At 53.8% G+C, this 19,049-nt stretch overlaps 1 protein-coding gene across 1 annotated transcript; it reads right to left on the reverse strand.

Annotated features, from left to right (window-relative positions):
- Nucleotides 1-3,009: 3,009 nt before the first annotated feature.
- Nucleotides 3,010-9,463, reverse strand: LOC120404049 (glycine N-acyltransferase-like protein 3). The gene is made up of 5 exons (XM_039536057.1): nucleotides 9,371-9,463; nucleotides 5,742-5,849; nucleotides 5,318-5,444; nucleotides 4,823-4,943; nucleotides 3,010-3,490 (listed from the first exon to the last, which is right to left on the reverse strand). Exons 1-5 carry the CDS (start codon nucleotides 9,446-9,448, stop codon nucleotides 3,010-3,012), a joined length of 915 nt encoding a protein of 304 aa, XP_039391991.1. The 5' UTR covers nucleotides 9,449-9,463.
- Between the last annotated feature and the right edge of the window lie 9,586 nt (nucleotides 9,464-19,049).

Raw genomic sequence — 19,049 nt, forward strand, 5'->3', positions numbered from 1 at the left:
TGCAGAGTCCTGCACTTAGGATGGAAGAATCCCATGCACTGCTGCAGACTAGGGACCAAGTGGTTAGGCAGCAGTTCTGCAGAAAAGGGCCTAGGGGCTATGGTGGATGGGAAGCTGGATATGAGTCGACAGTGTGCCCTTGTTGCCAAGAAGGCTAACGGCATTTTGGGCTGTATAAGTAGGAGCATGGCCAGCATATTGAGGGACGTGATCGTTGCTGTAGGAAGCAGGTGAGGCAGATTTGGTAAACATAGTGTGAAGGGGCTATTCAAGTATTGGAGCACTTAACTAACAATGGACTTTGAGAGACACCAATCCCCATCTGACCTTTCCTGGGAATATTCAAACTAACATGTAAACAATGGCGTGGGCCTGCAAAAAGCTGAATCGTTCATAGACAGGTGACTTGCCCAGGTGGCTAGAGACCCCATTGTGTGGCTGTGATGTGGCACAAGAGAAAGACTATATAAGGCCCTGGAAGCCCCTCCATTTTGTCTTCAGCTGGCTGAAGAGGTAGCCTCTCCATCCCAAAGAGATGCCTGAAAGAAACTGGAAAAAACGACAGTACCTATGGGGGTGTGAGTAATTGTTGGACCCAGACTAGGAATGAGTCTAGTCTGTCAAAGAAGCTTATTGGAACATCTCTGAGGGTGAGATTTACCTGCATTTAGTTTCCTACTGCATTAGGCTTAGATCTGTGTGTTTTGTTTTATTTTGCTTGGTAACTTACTTTGTTCTGTCTGTTTTTGCTTGGAACCACTTAAATCCCACTTTTTATATGTAATAAAATCACTTTTTACTTATTAAGTAACCCAGAGCAAGTAATTAATTCCTGGGGGAGCAAACAGCTGTTCATATCTCTCTATCAGTATTATAGGGGGCGGACAATTTATGAGTTTACCCTGTATAAACTTTATACAGAGTAAAACGGATTCATTGGGGCTTTGGATCCCATTGGGAACTGGATGTCTGGGTGCTAGAGACAGGAACACTTCTTAAGCTGTTTTCAGTTAAGTCTGCAGCTTTGGGGGCACGTGATTCAAACCTGGAGGTTTGTGTTGAACTAGACTGGCGTGTCTGGCTCAACAAGACAGGATACTGGAGACCCAAGCTGGCAGGGCAAACGGGCTCAGAGGTAGTCTCAGGACATCAGGTGGCAGCCCCAAGGGGGTCTCTGTGACCGAACCAGTCACAGTGCATCTACGATTGCCAACCCTCCAGGAATTAAAGATTAATCTGTTATGTCATGTGATGAAACTTTCAGGAATACGTCCAACCAAACCTGGCAACCCTAGGCACAGCTCTGTAAGAATGTGCGAGTTTCTAGTCCAAGTTTAATGTTAAACGCTTGTTTCAGTGTTGTTTGCGCTCCCAATCTCCATTTTGAATTCCAGGTGGTGCCATCTTGTATGTGGCCTCAGCAACTCTGAAACTGGGCCTTCGGCACCAGCGATCCCTGTCTCCCTGCAGCAAATGCAGCCAAAGCCAGACTCCTGCCAGAGACTTGTCCTGGGCCCCTTCAGGACGTGATGCTCCCAGTGAGGATCTGCAGCGACAGCGGCCAGCCTGTGCAAACCAAGGATGAGTCACCTGGCTGCAGGAGGTGCGCATCCTTAGCTCAGTGCAGAGAGACAGGGGCTCGGCCAGCATTCAGTGCACCCAATGTGAGGGGTCTACCCAGCCCAGCTGCTGTCTCCATCTGTCAGCCCCAGGGCAGAGCTGCTGTGTCTCTGTGAGCCAAGGTCTTATCACCCCTCCTGTCTCCTCTCGGTCCGTTGTCCTGCCCTAGCAAAGCATGCTGGGTTCACACGGTCAGCCTGCTGGGGCTTCCGCTGCGTCTTGATTGGTCAGTGCTTGGGGTTCCCACTGTCCTCTCGGCTCCTCCATTGACATGGGTCGGTTTCTGCCAGTCCGGTAACGCCCATGTGCATCACCCCAGACACGTCCGTGAAGGTGCAAACAATTCGATGTTTATTGGGATGAACTTTTAGCTAGAAATGATTTCAATTGTTTTTCTCAGTGTCCCCCTTCCCACCTCTGACACCACAGAGCCGTGCCTGTGTCCCTGTTTCCATTCCCTCCCTTTACTTCCTGATTGACTGCAGACTATATAGTAAAACTTGAGTTCTGCTTAGCCATATTTTAACCAATTATTTTACTGAAATTTAAATAACGAATGTTAACATATTGTAACATGATTATTTAACCAATTATATCGCACCACCTTAATTGGTTTACACCCAACAAAATTAATTACACAGCAGACAGAAACAATCACAGAACCAGGCAGAGATTATACAGACAAACAATAGGGAAGTGGGGACTACAGTGACAGAACAACAAAGAAATGAGGATTTCACACCCCAGCTATTGGTGAGTTCTTGCCAGACAGGATGCTACCAAACTAAGTTTTCTTTAAATCTTCTAGGCTCTTCCCTTTCTCTGGAGGTGACAGCTCGGATCACCTTTCTAACAGCCCAAAGCTGCCTTATTTCAGGGTGACTGGGACCAGCTACATGGGGAGGAGCAGCCTGTGCACTGGGGCTGACAGGGGGCAGGTCGCCTGCCCAGGGCTGAGGACGTCCATTCTGGGGGAAGGGAGAAGAGCGGATGCTCCTCCCTGTGTTCGGGCCCAGCAGGGCTGTACAGTGGGGAAGGGAGTGGGAGTGGGAGAGCGCCCCCTGCTGAGCCCACAGCACAGGGCACGGAGGCAGCACTGTGAGCGGAGAGCGCCCCCTGCTGAGCCCTGACTGCCAGGGGATAATGGAGCATGAGCTACTCTCCTCCACCAGGCCCCAGCTTCCCAAGGGCTGACAGCTGAGCTCCCCTGGTGGCTGGTCAATGTGTCCCCTTCTCGGGGGTGGCAGGTCCCTGGGCATGGCTGGGCCATGTCCCCATCTCCTCCCCTCCCCCAGGGCTACGTGCTGGCAGAGCGTGGCTGTCCCCCAGAGCTGGGTGCAGGGCTCTAGGCCGTGTCCCCTTCTCTGCCTCTCCTCTCCCCCTGTGCTATTAGGTGCGTGGCCATTCCCCAGAGCTGGGCGCAGGGTCCTGGGCTGAGTCCACGGCGCTGGCTGGCTGGGACTGGGCAAACCCGGGCCTCACCACCAGCTGGTAGAACACCCCAGGCAGGATGTGGAAGCCGAGGCATTGCAGGGCGTGCAGCGAAGGCTCGTTGTGGGGCAGCACCCCGGTGTAAACAGGGAAGCCGCGGGCATGCAACTGTGCCGCCAGCATCCCCACCACGGGCCTCGCGTGGTGCTGGCCACGATGCTCCGGGAGGGTGTAACCGTGTGTCAGGAAAGCTAGCGGGGCGCTGAGGCACCAGGAGATGGGGGTCCCCTCAGGGTCCAGCAGGCAGGCACTGGGGAAGTGGCGGATCAGGAGGCTCAGGTAGCGCAGGCTCCAGCTGTTCCGCCCAAACGTCCAGGTGTCTCTGAGCAGCATGGCGTGGTCGGGGGACACGGGGGCCAGCCTGAGCCCCCTGTCAGGCCTGCAAGACAGGGCAGGGGATGAGAGACATGTGGGGGCGGGGGTGAGCACTGTGGAGATTGACCTGGCAAGGGGAGGGGGTGAGTGTGGACGGGTGTGGGGGGTAAATAGGAACAGCATGGGCAGGGGAAGGGGTAAGTCTAGGGGAGGGGAGTGCGGAGCGACCCAACATGGGAGGTGTGACCACAGGGGGACATTGACCCAGCTTGGGGGGCAGGGATTGAGCTGGTATGACATGGCATAGGAGGGGAGCAGGGTCCGGCGGCGCCATCCTCTTCCCGGTTGTGGGGCTGAGCTGGGCTAGACAGAAAATTTTTTTTGTGGGGGGGGAGGTTTGCTGAATCCCAAACTGGGGTGGGGGGGCATGGAAAGTATCCTGTGGGGGAGGGTTGTGCCACCAAGCTCTGAAGGCAGCGCCACCGCCAGCAGCAGCCCACAGCTACGGGGGGCGTGGTATGGCATTGCCACCCCTACTGCTGCGTAACATTTGGCCTTTGCACTGGGAGGGGAGGCTATGGCAAATCCTGGGGTGGCTCTAGCCCACATAACACTCCTCCCAGTGCCCCCCATGGAGGGCAGGGAGGCTGGAGAGGGGCTGGCCTGGCACAGGAAGAAGGGGTTTGAGGCTGAGGGGCGATAGACCCGGGGTGGGAGGGGGGAGGGGATCAAGCCAGGAGGCAGCACATGGGGGGAAGGTGACCTCCGTGGGGAGGGGATCGACACACTCCCGCGGCCTCAGCACAGGGGCTGTCTGACAGGGCCCAGTCCAGCCCCAGCAGAGCCATCGCTGCCGATGGGCCGTGGCTAAGCTCAGCTCCTGACATGAAAGCACCAGGGCTCAGTGGGCAGCGAACCCCATGCCCGGGGACCTACCCACTGACAGGGAAAGGGGGACCAGGGGGCTCTGTGCTTGGAGCCCCCTCCCCTCAGAGGGGACAGCTCTGGGATCAAGGACCCCTGGCTGCCCGTCCCAGGATAGGGAAGGTTACAGGCTGCCCCTCCCCCTGCTCTCCCCATCCTGGGGCCAAGGAGGGTCCTTGGGCTGCCCCTGCCCCCGGCGAAGCTCTAGGGCTGACTCAGCCCTGCCCCGGAGCAGGATGGGAAATCCTTGGCAGCATGTGCCCAAGGCCTGGGGCTGTGGTGATAGCCTCAGTTTGCCAGCACCCTTAGCCTGGGGAACTCATTGACACCAGATCTGGGGCACAATGGAGGCCTCTGGCCTGGCACCCCGGGGTCCTTCCCTTCCCCCAGCCCCGCTCCCCCTTCCATCTAGCACAGGCTGGTTGTGTGCATTGCCCCATTCTCTCACACCCCCATATCTGGGGGCACCTACCGGTACTGGGGCATGGCAGGCGGGTCTGGGTGCAGCAGTGGCCGGTATAGATACGTCTCCATCTCAAGGCCCCTGGCCCTGGCGATGTCCCTGATGGTCTCATATACCCCGTCCTGCAGCCCTGCAGGGACAGCCGTGCGCTGTCAGCAGGGGCCTCCCGAAAGGTGCCCATGGATGTGGGGGGCCCAGCTTGGTGGGGGAGAGCAGCAGGGAGGGGCCAAGGGCCACTGTGAGCCGGCATGACCCAACTGGGGGTTCCCAAGCTTGGCGCATTCGGGATCCTGGGTCTGGATGGAGAAGGGGCCCAGGCGAGCTCCTTGGGGCTATTGGCCTGTGGGGGATGGGCAGGGACTCAGGTGGACCCCTTAGGGCTGTTCGCCTATGTGGGGAGAGGGGCCTGGGCCAGCTCCTCAGGGCTATTGGCCTGTGGGGGAGGGGAGCGGTCCTGCCCCCCATGTGGCAGGTGCTGGATGGAGCAGGGCTGGAGGGGCTCACCCAGGATCAGGAAGGCCTGGCCCCAGTCCACGGCGCGGCTGTTCCCCAGCAGGGCCCGGCAGGCGCCCTCGTCCCGGTAAAAGGCCATGTACAAATTGGTGAAAAAATCACTTGGGTCCCGCGCCACCTGCAAGGGGAACACTGCCTGGGGGTGAGCACAGCCTCTGCCTGCAGCACCAAGTATGATTTTGCGGGTGGGTGAAGGGGCCCTGTGAACAGAGCCAGGGGGCTTAGGGAAGAATTGGATGGGGTCTGGGCAGCAGAAAGGGAGACAAGCTGTGGGGAGGTGGGGCAGCCAGGATGGGGAGGGTAGAGATGACACCAAGCAGGAAAGGGGCAAGGAAGTCGGGAGGGGAGGCGGGACGGTGATGGTGTCAGGCGAGGAGGATCGGGGCAGATGGGAGGGGCCCAGCAAAGGCCGCACTTCTCTGCGTGGCCGGGTGAGGACCATTTTGAACTCTGGCCATGAATCCACCAGCACCTCCTGGCCAGCCGGGTTCCCGCGGTTCACATGCATCACAGTGCCGTAGACCTGCCAAGACACAGGGGTCAGAGTCTGGGGATGTCCCAGTTCCCCAGGATTGGTGCTGGGCCCCAGCTTTTACTCTGCCCCTTGGAGGAGCCCTCAAAGTGCCAGCCCCCCCAGGGGGCCCCACTCTTCCTGCAGGGCAGGCCAGGGCCTCTGAGATGGAGCCTCTGGGCTCCAGCCCTCCTGCTCCACCCCGCGAGCTCTGCCCGGTGCCTCCCACTGAGCCAGACCCATGGAGAGACCTGGCCACTTTTCAGGGGCTCCCACACCCCAGCCTGGGTTTGCAGTGACACCCGGCAGCATTGTCGAGCCAGGCCAGTTTATGAGTCACGGAGCGGCCTTAGGTCAGCAGAGAGAACGGGGGGTAAAGCAGTGTCCATTGTGGTCAGCCGGGGTCCAGCCAAGCTGGAGTGACAGACCCTTTCCAGGCTGTCTCTGTCTCCGTCTGACCTCCTTGGCCAGCTCCAGGTGAGAGCCTCCATCTTTGTCCAGCACCCCCCACCTCCCAGTCCTGTGCTTTCGAGCTGGGGTCTCTGCTCAGCCTCCCGGCTGAGAGGCAGGAAATCCAGGAGTCGGCAGCACTTGCCTTGTCTCTCTGGCCCCTTTGGGGATCTGAGTTGATTTCAACAAGTTTCTTAAGGACACTTTATTCCTCCCTCAGAGGGAGGTGACACCCACCCCTATAAAAACCTCGTTATCTCTATCCTGATTCTTGCTTACATATTTATACCTGCCTCTGGAAATTTCACTGGGGTGTCCTGACCCCTCAGCTGGGGTAGGGAGTGACCCCTTGAGCATTTGGGGGATGGGTGTAGGTGTGTCCCCCCACAAGGCTGGCCTTGTCTCTGGGGCACTGGTGTCCCAGGGTCTGGTGATGCAGGGGGCTCCCCTATGCTGGTTGTGTCCCAACCCCAGGGCTGTGTGTACACCAGGAATCCATTTCCCCTCCTGGGGTTAACCTGTTGCCCTCACCCCAGGCCAGGACCCCCCTGCTGGCAGGCTGCAATTCCAGGTCTTAAGCTTTGCCATGCTCTGCCAGTGTCTGCCCATGCTCAGCTGGGGTCTCAGCTCCAATCAGGTTCAGTTGTGACTCTGTTACCCCAGGGAGAGCAGGCTGCGAGCTGGCTCCCTTGGCCACAGCGTCAGCCCCTCCGAGTCCTGTGATCGCACTGGGATCGGAGCCGTCGGGAGGGCTTCTCCCAGTAGCCAGGTGGCTTCCATTTAGGTCCCACCCTGGGTCTCTTGCACATCCCAAAACTCTTTTATATAAACCTCAGGTGTCAGCTCAAACATAAGCAGTGGAGCCTTTTCTAACAGTTCCCAGCCCCCAGTATTAACGCCGTCCATCTGGCTGTACGGCTCTGTGGCTTTGAGGGACTGAGTATGGGGGTGAGACAGCAGAGCCGGTCTGCAGGGTCAGCCAGGTTCAAATCACAACCCTTCTCAAAGGCAGTGAGGTTGGTGTCTACAGCCCCTCCTCCTCCTTAAACAGATAATTTGGTATCCAGCTCCCTGCGGAATCCAGCATCCCTGGGGCCTTTGCCCACTTACCCCTTGATGGGTTCTCTCGCCTCCAGATCAAGCTTTTGCTGCATTTCTTCACGTTTTTGCTGCTTCTCACAGCCAGCTGGTTCCCTCTCACAGTCTGCTAGCGCCTTTGCTTTCCACGCTAACTCCTACCGCTTCAAAACCATTGGAGGGGAACCAGGTTGTGAGGACACCCTGCTGCTGCTTCTGTCACTCTCGGACCCTCATCAAACCCCACCTGCGTCTGGAACCTGCCGCTGAGTCCTGTCACCCTTCTCCAGCCTGCAATCAGCTGCGTCCTGTTGAACTTCCCAACGGTTCGCCCTTTCTCCTTGCACAGGTTTGTGATGTGGATCTTAGGGTGGTGGTTACACACCATTTTCTTGCTGTTTCCTTTGATGGACTGTGCTTTGCTACTGGCACATTCAGTATCCCACCCCTGCCACTAACTGAAAGCAAACTGCCTGTGTCACTTAGCAGTGCGAGCAAAATCAATCTCCTTCCCCCACTGGGTAGCCAGGGGAAACTGAGGCACACATAGGGTTCATACAAATATTACAAAAATGGCCATTTTATCAAGGGTGTAGCTGGGGCAGGAGGAAGGAGTCAGAGCCATGGCGAGGACCAGGAGGAATTTCAGAACTGGGGGATGGGAGGTGGTGGTGGTCAGAGCCATGATTTGCAGGCACCCAGCTGTCCTACACTGTGATTGGCTGCCATGGAGCCGCCCACATGTTCATTGGCTTATGCAAAGCCTGCCCAGACTGAGATTGGCTGGCACAGAGCCTGCTTGTGCTCTGATTCAATGGGCAAGCCCTGGCGGCTACTCTGGGTGAGCAGCAGGCATTGGTGCTGGGTATGGACTTATGGAGGCAGGGGGCGAGTGAGGAGGAGGCCCAGGAGGAGGCTCCCCCACTACCTCTAACCTGGGGGAGGGCCCTGCCCTCCTGCTGCTACCCCAACCCAGGGCAGGGGGCCTGTGTGACAAAGTAGAAGCTTTCTGTAGTATCTTTCTGAGGCCCATGTGTGCCTCAGTTTCCCTCTGTGTCCTGTACTGCTCCGTGCAGCGTGTGAAGGGAATGGACGGGTTGTGACTCATGTAACAGCCTGGCTGGAGACCAGCATCATTAACCAAGGGAATAAACTACACACGCACCAGGAGGGTCTGGAGAGACCATGGAACCCCAGTGGCTGGGTTTGACGTTCACACCGAGCGAGCGAGATTCCCCCCTTACGGCTCTGCAGCCGAGAGGCCCCCAGCTGAAGAACAGCGGCCGAGAGGGGTCAGGACACGGGGCTAAGAGCCGGCTTTTGGGGGGTCTCAGCAGCTGTCACCTTGGCCTAAGAACAACGGGACAGAGCCAGAGCCAGCCATGGGGACCGTGACGTCTTGGCTGGCTCATTGCCCAGGCTTGGCCAGGCTGGGCTGTGGCTTAACCTTTGATTCCCTGTGCTAACCTGAGGAGTCTGTAGCCAGGGGACTAATGAACCGCTCCTGTGTTTTGCAAAGGCTGCCGGGGTCTCTGCCAACACCCACCGCAGGGACCTGGTCCAAGCCTCTCGCGGGCGTCTGGCTCGGCTGCACTCGCTGCAGGGAGCCACGGAGAGAGATGGGAGGGCTGGTGTCAAAGGCCCAGTGGTGGAGGTGGCCCTGCCCCTGTGAGCTGTGTGCAGCCTCGGGCCCCGGCCCACTCCAGGGGTCGCTCCCAGGGGCCTGGTGACAGGCTGTGGTACAGCACATCCCCTGTGGATCTATGAGAGCCTTCCCAGCCCCTGAACTGCTGCCCCCCGACCTGCAGAAAGGGTCTGCCCCCCAAACTGCTACCCCCTGACCAGGTGGAGGGGCCAGCCCTCCATGTACCCCCGACCCAGGGGATTGCACCCCAGCCCAATATGTGCCCCATCACCCAGGGGACTCCGAGGGACTTTCCCCTGCTCTCTGCCCAGCCCGAGGGTGGGAGGGTTCGGCCCTGCAGTGACGGGCGAGTCCTGGTCACCAGCAGCGTGTCAGGCAGGCCCCGCCGTAGCATCCCCTCCAGCAGCCGCAGCTTGGAGGCACAGCTCAGGATCAGCATCCCTGGCTAGGTTGGGCCTTCACAGCTTCCAGCAGGACAGTGCGAGGGACACCTGTGGGGCAGGAGACCCATCAGTTCCCTCTGACTGTCTCCTCCCAACCCCAGAGACCAGCTGCCAGCTCCCAGCCCTGCCAAAATAGCAAACACTGTGTAGACCCAACAGCAGCTCACCAGTCTGTGCGCACCCCCCCGTGTGTTCACCAAAGACCTTACACTACCTAACCTAACCGGTCTGTGCGCAGCGCCTGTGCTCACCAAAGAAACTACCATAACTCACCAGTCTGTGCACGGTGCCCGTGCTCACCAGAGACACTAGCATAGCTCACCAGTCTGTGCATGGTCCCCGTGCTCCCCAGAGACACTACCATAACTCACCAGTCTGTGCGCAGCCCCTGTGCTCACCAGAGACCCTACAATAACTCACTAGTCTGTGCCCAGCACCTGTGCTCACAAGAGACCCTACAATAACTCACTAGTCTGTGCCCAGCGCCGGTGCTCACCAGAGACCCTACAATAACTCACCAGTCTGGGTGCAGCCCCTGTGCTCACCAGATACTCCACAATAAGAAGGCTGCTCTAAGGCCATGTGATGCCAGAGCTGCCCGCACAGGGCTACGGTCCCACTCACCTGGGGTGACTCCGTGCCAGGGGAAGGAGCAGTTCCTGGGTGTCTGTGGAGCTGCCAGGTCCCTGCCTCTCTCTCCTTCTGCGGCTGCTCCAGCCTCTTATCCCCGAGCGAATGAACCATTAACAGAGTCTGCCAGTCCTGGAACCCAGAGGCGGTGACATCCCTGCAGCTGCACGGCACAGTTGATTGGGATTTTCTTCTGGGCAGAGGTCGAGGGAGCTCTGGGGAAAGGAAGCCAGAGCGACAAGGCAAGTTCCCATGGTTTACGGATTTTAGGGAAGCTGAGAAAAGTCCCCACCTCGTGAACAAAGGACTGAGAGGGGGAAGATACGGGATTGTGACAGAATGTACCCGTGTGTTCACACCGTACTCACTGTTGTAATAATCTTTGTACAACCTTGCAAGGTATTATTTGTAAATGTATAATTTGCCAGTCAGTATTGCCATGATAAAATATGTGTGTGACAACAATGTACGTAAAGTGATAAGATTCCCCTTTATGGTGTTAACACGTGCTCTAACCTGAGGTTGGCAAACAGGCCTGTCTCAACAAAGGAAGGGGTGCTCTGCTTAATTTACATTTAAGCAACAGAGTCATCAAGCAGGAAGGGAAACAAAAGAAACTCCAACAGGGGAGGAAAAAGCACAAGGGAGCATCCTTCAGTACAGACTCTCTCTCCTGAATCTCAGCTGCAAATGTTTTCCAAGTGTTTCTGCCTTCTGTGGAGAAAGAAGTGGTTCAGGACTATTCAGAAAAGCTGGACGAGAACTGTGACGATGCGGTTCTGGCAGGACCCAACTGACAGTGCCATTTCAGGACAAATCACTTAAAACAGGGCAGTTACAGCCCAAGGCTGGGGTGTTTCCTCCTCTAAGGCAAACCAAACCAGCCAGACAAAGAGGACTTTGGTCTCACCCCACTGGCTAACCACAAGTCACACAAGCAATTCCCTTAGACACTCCAGTTTCCCAGTATCACCACTAGTGCCACTCGTCCTGGGGATGAATGGTGATGAAAACCAACACTCCAATAAAGGAAGAAGGTTCTCTCAATCCCAAAGAATCAAGCCCCAGACCCAGGTCAATATACAAATCAGATCTTACCCACAAATCACACTGTTGCCAGTCCTTTAGAATCTAAAATCTAAAGGTTTATTCATAAAAGGAAAAAGATAGAGACGAGAGCTAGAATTGGTGAAATGGAATCAATTACATACAGTAATGGCAAAGTTCATAGTTCAGCCTTGTAGCAGTGATGGAGTAAACTGCAGGTTCAAATCAAGTCTCTGGAGTACATCCCCTGCTGAGATGGGTCATTCAGTCCTTTGTTCAGAGCTTCAGTTTGTAGTAAAGACCCTCCAGAGGTAAGAAGCAGGATTGAAGACCAGATGGAGATGAGGCATCAGTTTTTTCCAGGTGTAAGAACACGTCTTTGTTCTTACAGTGGAAAATTACAGCAAAATGGAGTCTGGAGTCACCTGGGCAAGTTCCTGCATACTTTGCTGAGTTACAAGGCGTATCTGCCTTCTCTCAGTGGTGTCATAAATAAACAGATCAGGGTTAAGGTCTCTTTTACCTGGAAAGGGTTAACAAGCTCAGTAACCTAAGAAACACCTGACCAGAGGACCAATCAAGGGACAGGATAATTTCAAATCTCTGTGGAGGGAAGCCTTTGTCTGTGTTCCTTGTTTGCTCTGTGTGCTCTCTTTGGATCTAAGAGAGGCCAGACATGTCTCCAAGTTCTCCTGGAGTATTTCCTACTATCCAGTATAGTAAGTATTAGTTAAAAAGGTGGATTAGTCTTTTGAGTTGCTTTCTGTATTTGCAATTGTGTGTTTGCTGGAGAAATATCTTTATTTCTGTTTGCTGTTACTTTGATTATTCTGAGAAAGGAGGTGGGGGGGAGAGCATCTCCAGGTTTATAGGTTAGACTCTGTGTATTTTTGCATCCTGGTAATACAGAGAGAGTGTACTTTTTTCTTTCTTTAATAAAATCTTTTCTTTTTAGGACTTGATTGATTCTTCTCTTGTTTGCATTTTCAAGGGACGGGGAGGGGGAGGTGAATCCCTCTTTGTTTGATTCAAGGAGTTTGAATCAAGGTATTTTTCCCAAGGACTAGGGAAGGGGAGGGGGATGTGAGTCCCTCTTTGTGTTGAGTCAAGGATTTGACTCGGTGTGTATCTCTCCGGAGCAGGCTGGAGAGAGGGAAAGGGGGGAGGGGAACTGGCTGTTTCTCTCTCTCTGGTGAGATTCAAGGGGTTTGAATCTGGGTTCCCCAGGGGAAGCTTGGGGGACAGGCAGTGTGTCAGACACTTAGAAAACTGACTGGTGGCAGCGAGAACCAGATCTAAACTAGGATTTTAGTTTAGAGGAGTCCATGCAGGTCCACATCTTGGAACCCAACAGCTCCAAGTGGGGGAGAAAACCTATGACAAGTGGGTCAATTGTGTAGCTGATGGTCCTTAATGGGCCATCAAGCAGGCTAGGCAGAGCTAACACCAACTTGTCTGGGACATCACCCAGAAGCACAGCATAAGTTTGAAGTACAGACAGTATAGAGCCAATATTTGTAACTTCAGCTAAAAAGTGATACCGGTACATTCATACAGACAGCATAATCATAACCAGCAACCCATAACCTGGTCTTAGACACCTTATGTGACCCCCTTTACATAAGATTTGGTGCCACTATAGGACTTTGGAACCATGTTCTATATGGTCCCAGATTATATCAATAACGTCACAAGCACAAGTCCATGGGGGCGGATGCACTGCAGCTGAGGTTGCTAAATGAGTTGGGAGATGTGATTGCAGAGCCACTGGCCATTATCTTTGAAAACTCATGGCGATCAGGGGAGGTCTTGGATGACTGGAAAAAGGCTAATGTAGTGCCCATCTTTAAAAAAGGGAAGAAGGAGGATTCAGGGAATTACAGGCCATCAGCCTCACCTCAGTCCCTGGAAAAAATCATGGAGCAGGTCCTTAAGGAATCAATTTTGAAGCACTTTGACTAACCTAATTGCCTTCTATGACAAGATAACCAGCTCTGCGGATGAGGGGAAAGCAGTGGACAGTCTCCCACAGTATTCTTGCCTTCAAGTTAAAGAAGTATAGGCTGGATGAATGGACTATAAGGTGGACAGAAAAATGATTAGGTCATCATGCTCAATGAGTAGTGATCAATGGCTCCTTGTCTAGTTGGCAGCTGGTATCAAGAGGAGTGCCCCAAGGGTTGGTCCTGGGGCCAGTTTTGTTCAATATCTTCATTAATGATCTGGAGGATGGCGTGGATTGTACTCTCAGCAAGTTTGCAGATGACACTAAAATGGGAGGAGTGGTAAATACACTAGAGGGTAGGAATAGGATACAGAAGGACCTAGACAAATTAGAGGATTGGACCAAAAGAAATCTGATGAGGTTTAACAGGGACAAGTGCAGAGTCCTGCACTTAGGATGGAAGAATCCCATGCACTGCTACAGACTAGGGACCGAGTGGTAAGGCAGCAGTTCTGCAGAAAAGGACCTAGGGGCTATGGTGGATGGGAAGCTGGATATGAGTCAACAGTGTGCCCTTGTTTCCAAGAAGGCTAATGGCATTTTGGGCTGTATAAGTAGGAGCATGGCCAGTATATTGAGTGACATGATCGTTGCTGTAGGAAGCAGGTGAGGCAGATTTGGTAAACATAGTGTGAAGGGGCTATTCAAGTAATTGGAGCACTTAACTAACAATGGACTTTGAGAGACGCCAATCCCCATCTGACCTTTCCTGGGAATGTTCAAACTAACATGTAAACAATGGCTTCGGCCTGCAAAAAGCTGAATCGTTCATAGACAGGTGACTTGCCCAGGTGGCTAGAGACCCCATTGTGTGGCTGTGATGTGGCACAAGAGAAAGACTATATAAGGCCCTGGAAGCCCCTCCATTTTGTCTTCAGCTGGCTGAAGAGGTAGCCTCTCCATCCCAAAGAGATGCCTGAAAGAAACTGGAAAAAACGACAGTACCTATGGGGGTGTGAGTGATTGTTGGACCCAGACTAGGAATGAGTCTAGTCTGTCAAAGAAGCTTATTGGAACATCTCTGAGGGTGAGATTTACCTGCATTTAGTTTCCTACTGCATTAGGCTTAGATCTGTGTGTTTTGTTTTATTTTGCTTGGTAACTTACTTTGTTCTGTCTGTTTTTGCTTGGAACCACTTAAATCCCACTTTTTATATGTAATAAAATCACTTTTTACTTATTAAGTAACCCAGAGCAAGTAATTAATTCCTCCCATTCCTAGATTAATAACAGACGTGCCACCAGACACTGACCAGGCTCAGGGGCAACCTCTGCCTCTTGTGTTTCTGATGCTGCTTCCGCAGCGGTCAGCCCCTGCGGGGGACGGGGGGGCATCAGAAAGCCCCTCCGAGTAGGGACCCAGGATGTGCTGCAGCTGCTCCAGTAGCAAAGCTGCCTTCGAGACCACAGTGAGCCCGAGAATCACTTTGGCTGCCTCATCCAGTGCTTGCTGGCTCCCCGCTGGCCCTGTGCTGCGTTCAGGGCTGAGAAGGTGACTGTGCAGGCTGGCGCGGCTATTGTGAAGTGCTGGGGTTGCAGCACAGCACCCAGCACCTGGTCAAACTCCTCGTAAAAAGGGGCAAGTTCCCAGAGGGGCGGTTCCCATCCCTGGCGTTCTGGCATCTGCTCCCTGCGCTGATCACCGGTCTCCACTTGGCCCAGACAGTAAACAAAGTGCTGCCTCCAGGGATGTTCAGGATTTTCAAGATTGATTGAGTTAGCTCTGAGACCCACCTCGCCTCAAGTGATACGTCTCCCTTCAACAGTTATGCAACCCAATCTTCTACATAGCTTGTAAACTGTTTCCCGTACAAACATCTTGCAGTAACCATGATGGTTAGCTGGCTTGACAGCTAGTTCTTAGCTCTTGGCGGACCATTGTGACACACTGTACCCCCATGTTCACCACTTTTACAAAACTATGATAAATTTTGTACAAAGTATGCCCTGTGAGGTATCATAGGTAAACTCATAATTTGCTGATAATTATTGTCACAGTAAAATATGTGTGGCTACATTGTATGTAAAGTTATAAGATTCTGCTGTATGATGTTTGTGATGTTATCTGATTAAAATATGACCATATAGATCATTGTTGCAACCACGGTTATATATTTGCAACAAATCTTGTATAAAATATGGCATGTAAGATGTCTATGAAAAGGTTATGATTTGCTGAATCTGATTATGCTATCTGTATGCACATATCATTTTTGTATTTGAAGTTATGAGTATTGGCTCTATACCAGGATTTCAACTGTTTGCTCCTGGGATAACACCCCCAAGGTATTTAGCCTGCACATCTTGGAGGGACTATTCACGTGTTAACACCATAAAGGGTTTTGTTGCTTTTTTTCCCCCCACTGGTTGATCTGACCCAAAGTGGCTCCATTCACCATGGCACTGTCTTCCAGGAGGCTGGGGCTTTCAAATGTGATAAGAAGGCCCAAGCTGAATCCTGGTATGGTACAGGAAATGCATATTGGGGTTCTGTGATGGAGCTTCAGAGGAGGGTGCGTTCTTGGCAGGATTTGTTACACCTGTATGCCGAGTATGAAAAGCAGAAGGGTAAAAACCTGGGGGCAGCTGTGGGATTAATTTGGACTGCGGCGGCCACATTGGTGCTGACTTTTGGTTTTTGCTGGTGGGTGCCCTCCCTAGGCCCCACCCCTGCCCCTTCCCCCGTCTGCCCACCGCTCGCTCCTCTGCGCCCCCTCCTCTGAGCACCTCTGCCAGTTTTGGGAGGAGGCTATTTTAAGCATATTTATACACTTCTTTCACATTGTAGATATTAAATGTGACTATCGTTGGTCAATTTAATCATTAAAATAGTAAAGAACTACCTAATTACATCACCATGAATTACAGAACATTAAAATAATTGCACACACAAGCTGTCGTCACTAACATCCTGTTCCTATAATTATAGTATGAACAAATGAAGAAACAAAACCAAAAAAAACTTCAGTCCCTTCTGTTGTAGGAGCAGCAGTGATCTGTATGCTCTGTATAACCTGTATGCTCAAAAGGTCTGTTACACTCCCCACCCCCTTGTCTTCCCTCCCTCTTTGAATACCTGTGAAGTGGCTTTCCCCCACCCCTCCCCTCCCCTCTCCTCCCCTCCCTCCTGGAATGCTTGTGGGATGAATGGGCTGCTTGAACAGCTGGAAGATCAGAAGAGCTCCTATATCTAGACAGACAAGATCTCTGGGACTCTAATTAGGCAGCGATGACACACCCAATGCATGGACACTGGGACTTGTGTTTGCCAGAGCACATGGACTAAACAGGAGACAATTCCAGCCCAGGTTGTACCCCAGGGGTCACACTAACCCTTCCCTGGGGAGACTATTCCATCCACACCCCAAAGCAGAGATTGCTCTGCTAGGAAGGTTTTCCCCTGATAGCTTGAGTTTTCCTCTCTCCCCCGCCCCATCCTATCCCTTCCCCACTGCCTCTTCCCTTCCACCCCCTGCACCCCGGTAAGAGGCAGTCACCCAGATGCCAGGGAGAGGGACCAAGTGCACTGCACGGAGATGTGGGCACTGTCTCCGAGAGGCAGGCGTCTCTGCCTGGGCAGGGAGGGCAAACAGGGGGGCACCACACCCCGCAGGATCACAGGAGACGTCCTCCCCCATGCTCGTCCCGGTCCAGCTGCCCGGCGGGGGCTGGTACTCTGTGTCTCTGTGCTGCAGGGTCCAGGGGATGTTTTTGGAGATGACTCTGACTGAGCCCCTTGCCAGATGCAGAGAGCTGGGTGGCAGCCCGTGCCCCCACACCATGCAGAAGTTTATTTAACAAAGCTTGAGATAAAGATTCAAATAAAAGCAAGGAGAAGGGTTTGGAAACATAAGCTTATGGGTAAAAGAAAAACATAAGGTGTTATCGATAGCCTATACTTATTAACGGGTTTCTTGTATTTCTCACCCAGAGCTCATTCTTGCAGTGCTTGTTCAGGCCAAAGCACTAGGATCCTCTTTTCATGGGCAGGGGCGGCTCCAGGCCCCAGCACGCCAAGCGCATGCTTGGGGCGGCACGCCGCAGGGGGCGCTCTGCCGGTCGCCGGGAGGGCGGCAGGCGGCTCCGGTGGACCTCCCGCAGGCGTCCCCGTGGAGGGCCCGCTGGTCCCGTGGCTTCGGTGGAGCATCCACAGGCACTTCTGCTCTGACACAGTTTCAAGCTATAGTCTTAGCTCAGGGCGCTCCCCTCTTCAGGAGTTCATTTCTGTTTGTGAAAACTTAAGTCTCAACTTGGCCCAGACAATAAACAGTGTGTTGCCTTCAGGGATGTTCAGGATTTTCAAGATTGATTGAGTTAGCTCTGAGACCCCTCTCGCCTCAAGTGACACGTCTCCCTTCAACAGTTGTGCAACCCAATCTTCTACATAGCTTGTAAACTGTTGCCCGTACGAACATCTCGCAATAACCATGATGGTCAGCTGGCTTGACAGCTAGTTCTTAGCTCTAGGCAGACCATTGTGACACACTGTACCCCCATGTTCACCACTTTTACAAGACTATGATAAATTTTATGCTAGCTGTATGCACGTATCGTTTTTGTATTGGAAGTTATAAGTATTGGCTCTATACCTGGATTTCAACTGTTTGCTCCTGGGGTAACACCCACAAGCTATTTAGCCGGCACATCTTGGAGGGACTATTCAAATTAAGTGGCTCATCAAGAAACGCTTAATTGACAATGGGAGACCATCTACACTGAATGGGCTGCCCTTAGAGATGAAAGTAAGCTGGTCTGGTCCGGTATGGCATACCTGCAAGAGCCAGACCGCCGTGTCGGACCGCACCAGCTTCCGTGGCGGGGATTTAAAGGACTCTGAGCTCCCCACCAGGGAGCCTTTAAATCCCGCCTGCAGCTCTGGCAGCCGAGCTGGGACCGGGATTTAAAGGGCTCGGAGCTCCCGTGGCTGCAGGGAACCCAGAGCCCTTTAAAACCCCCACCCCCCCCCCCCCCCCCCGCAGCTTTGGCAGCCGGGCTGGGGCCGGGATTTAAAGGGCTCGGGGCTCCACGGTGGCCGGAGCCCTCGGTGCTCCCAGCTACCTCTGCAGCTGGGAGCCCCGGGTTGATTTAAAGGCCCTGGGGCTCCCAGCCACAGCCGGTGCCCCAGGGCCTTTAAATCTTGAGAGGCCCCACCTCTTCCTGATGAGGCCATGCCCCCCTCAGGACTCCAGCAGTACCAGTAAGTCCTGTAAGTTACTTTCACCCCTGGCTGTCCTGCAAACGTGCTCTCTGGGGTATAGGTAATGATTTCCTGCTGTGACTAAGCAAAGTTATGCCTGGACATGTGCCTTGCCCATGTCATTCCAAACCCCATCTTTTACCTGTAATTTTCCACTAGCTGTGCTGTGGGTTTTGTTTGAAACAATGGGTTTCCCTCCACATTCCCTCCACAGAAGCTATAAAAGGCCCTAGAAACACCTCCATTTTGCCCCTTTCCAGCTCAAACCTCTGGACTATGGAGAGCGCCCCCTACTGAGCCTCTGTCCTGCTCCAGGGGATAATGGAGCATGAGGTAGTGTCCTCTACCAGGCCCTGGCTTTCCAAGGGCTGACAAGTGAGCTCCACTGGTGGCTGGTCAGTGTGTCCCCTTCTCGGGGGTGGCAGAGCAGTAGGTCCCTGGGCATGGCTGGGCCATGTCCACATCTCCTCCCCTCCCACAGGGCTATGTGCTGGCAGAGCATGGCTGTCCCCCAGAGCTGGGCGCAGGACCCTAGGCCGTGTCCCCTTATCCTCCCCTCCCCTCCTCTCCCCCCATGCTATGTGCTATGGGTGTGTGGCTGTTTCCTAGAGCTGGGTGCAGGGTCCTGGGCTGAGTCACCGTCTCCAGCTCAGTGGTTTGAGCATTGGCCTGCTAAACCCAGGGTTGAGAGTTCAATCCTTGAGGGGGCCATTTGGGG

This window comes from Mauremys reevesii, linkage group 4, assembly GCF_016161935.1.
Source record: "Mauremys reevesii isolate NIE-2019 linkage group 4, ASM1616193v1, whole genome shotgun sequence".
NCBI classification, from domain to species: domain Eukaryota; kingdom Metazoa; phylum Chordata; order Testudines; family Geoemydidae; genus Mauremys; species Mauremys reevesii.

What these genes read in the sequence shown, in the direction of transcription:
- LOC120404049 (XM_039536057.1), bottom strand. Translation starts at nt 9,448, where the DNA reads ATGCTGATCCTGAGCTGTGCCTCCAAGCTGCGGCTGCTGGAGGGGATG. An exon ending in TCACCCGGCCACGCAGAGAA is followed by an intron (nt 5,445 to 5,741) that starts GTGCGGCCTTTG and finishes TTCCCCTTGCAG; the next exon opens with GTGGCGCGGGACCCAAGTGA. An exon ending in CCTGCCATGCCCCAGTACCG is followed by an intron (nt 3,491 to 4,822) that starts GTAGGTGCCCCC and finishes CCTGTCTTGCAG; the next exon opens with GCCTGACAGGGGGCTCAGGC.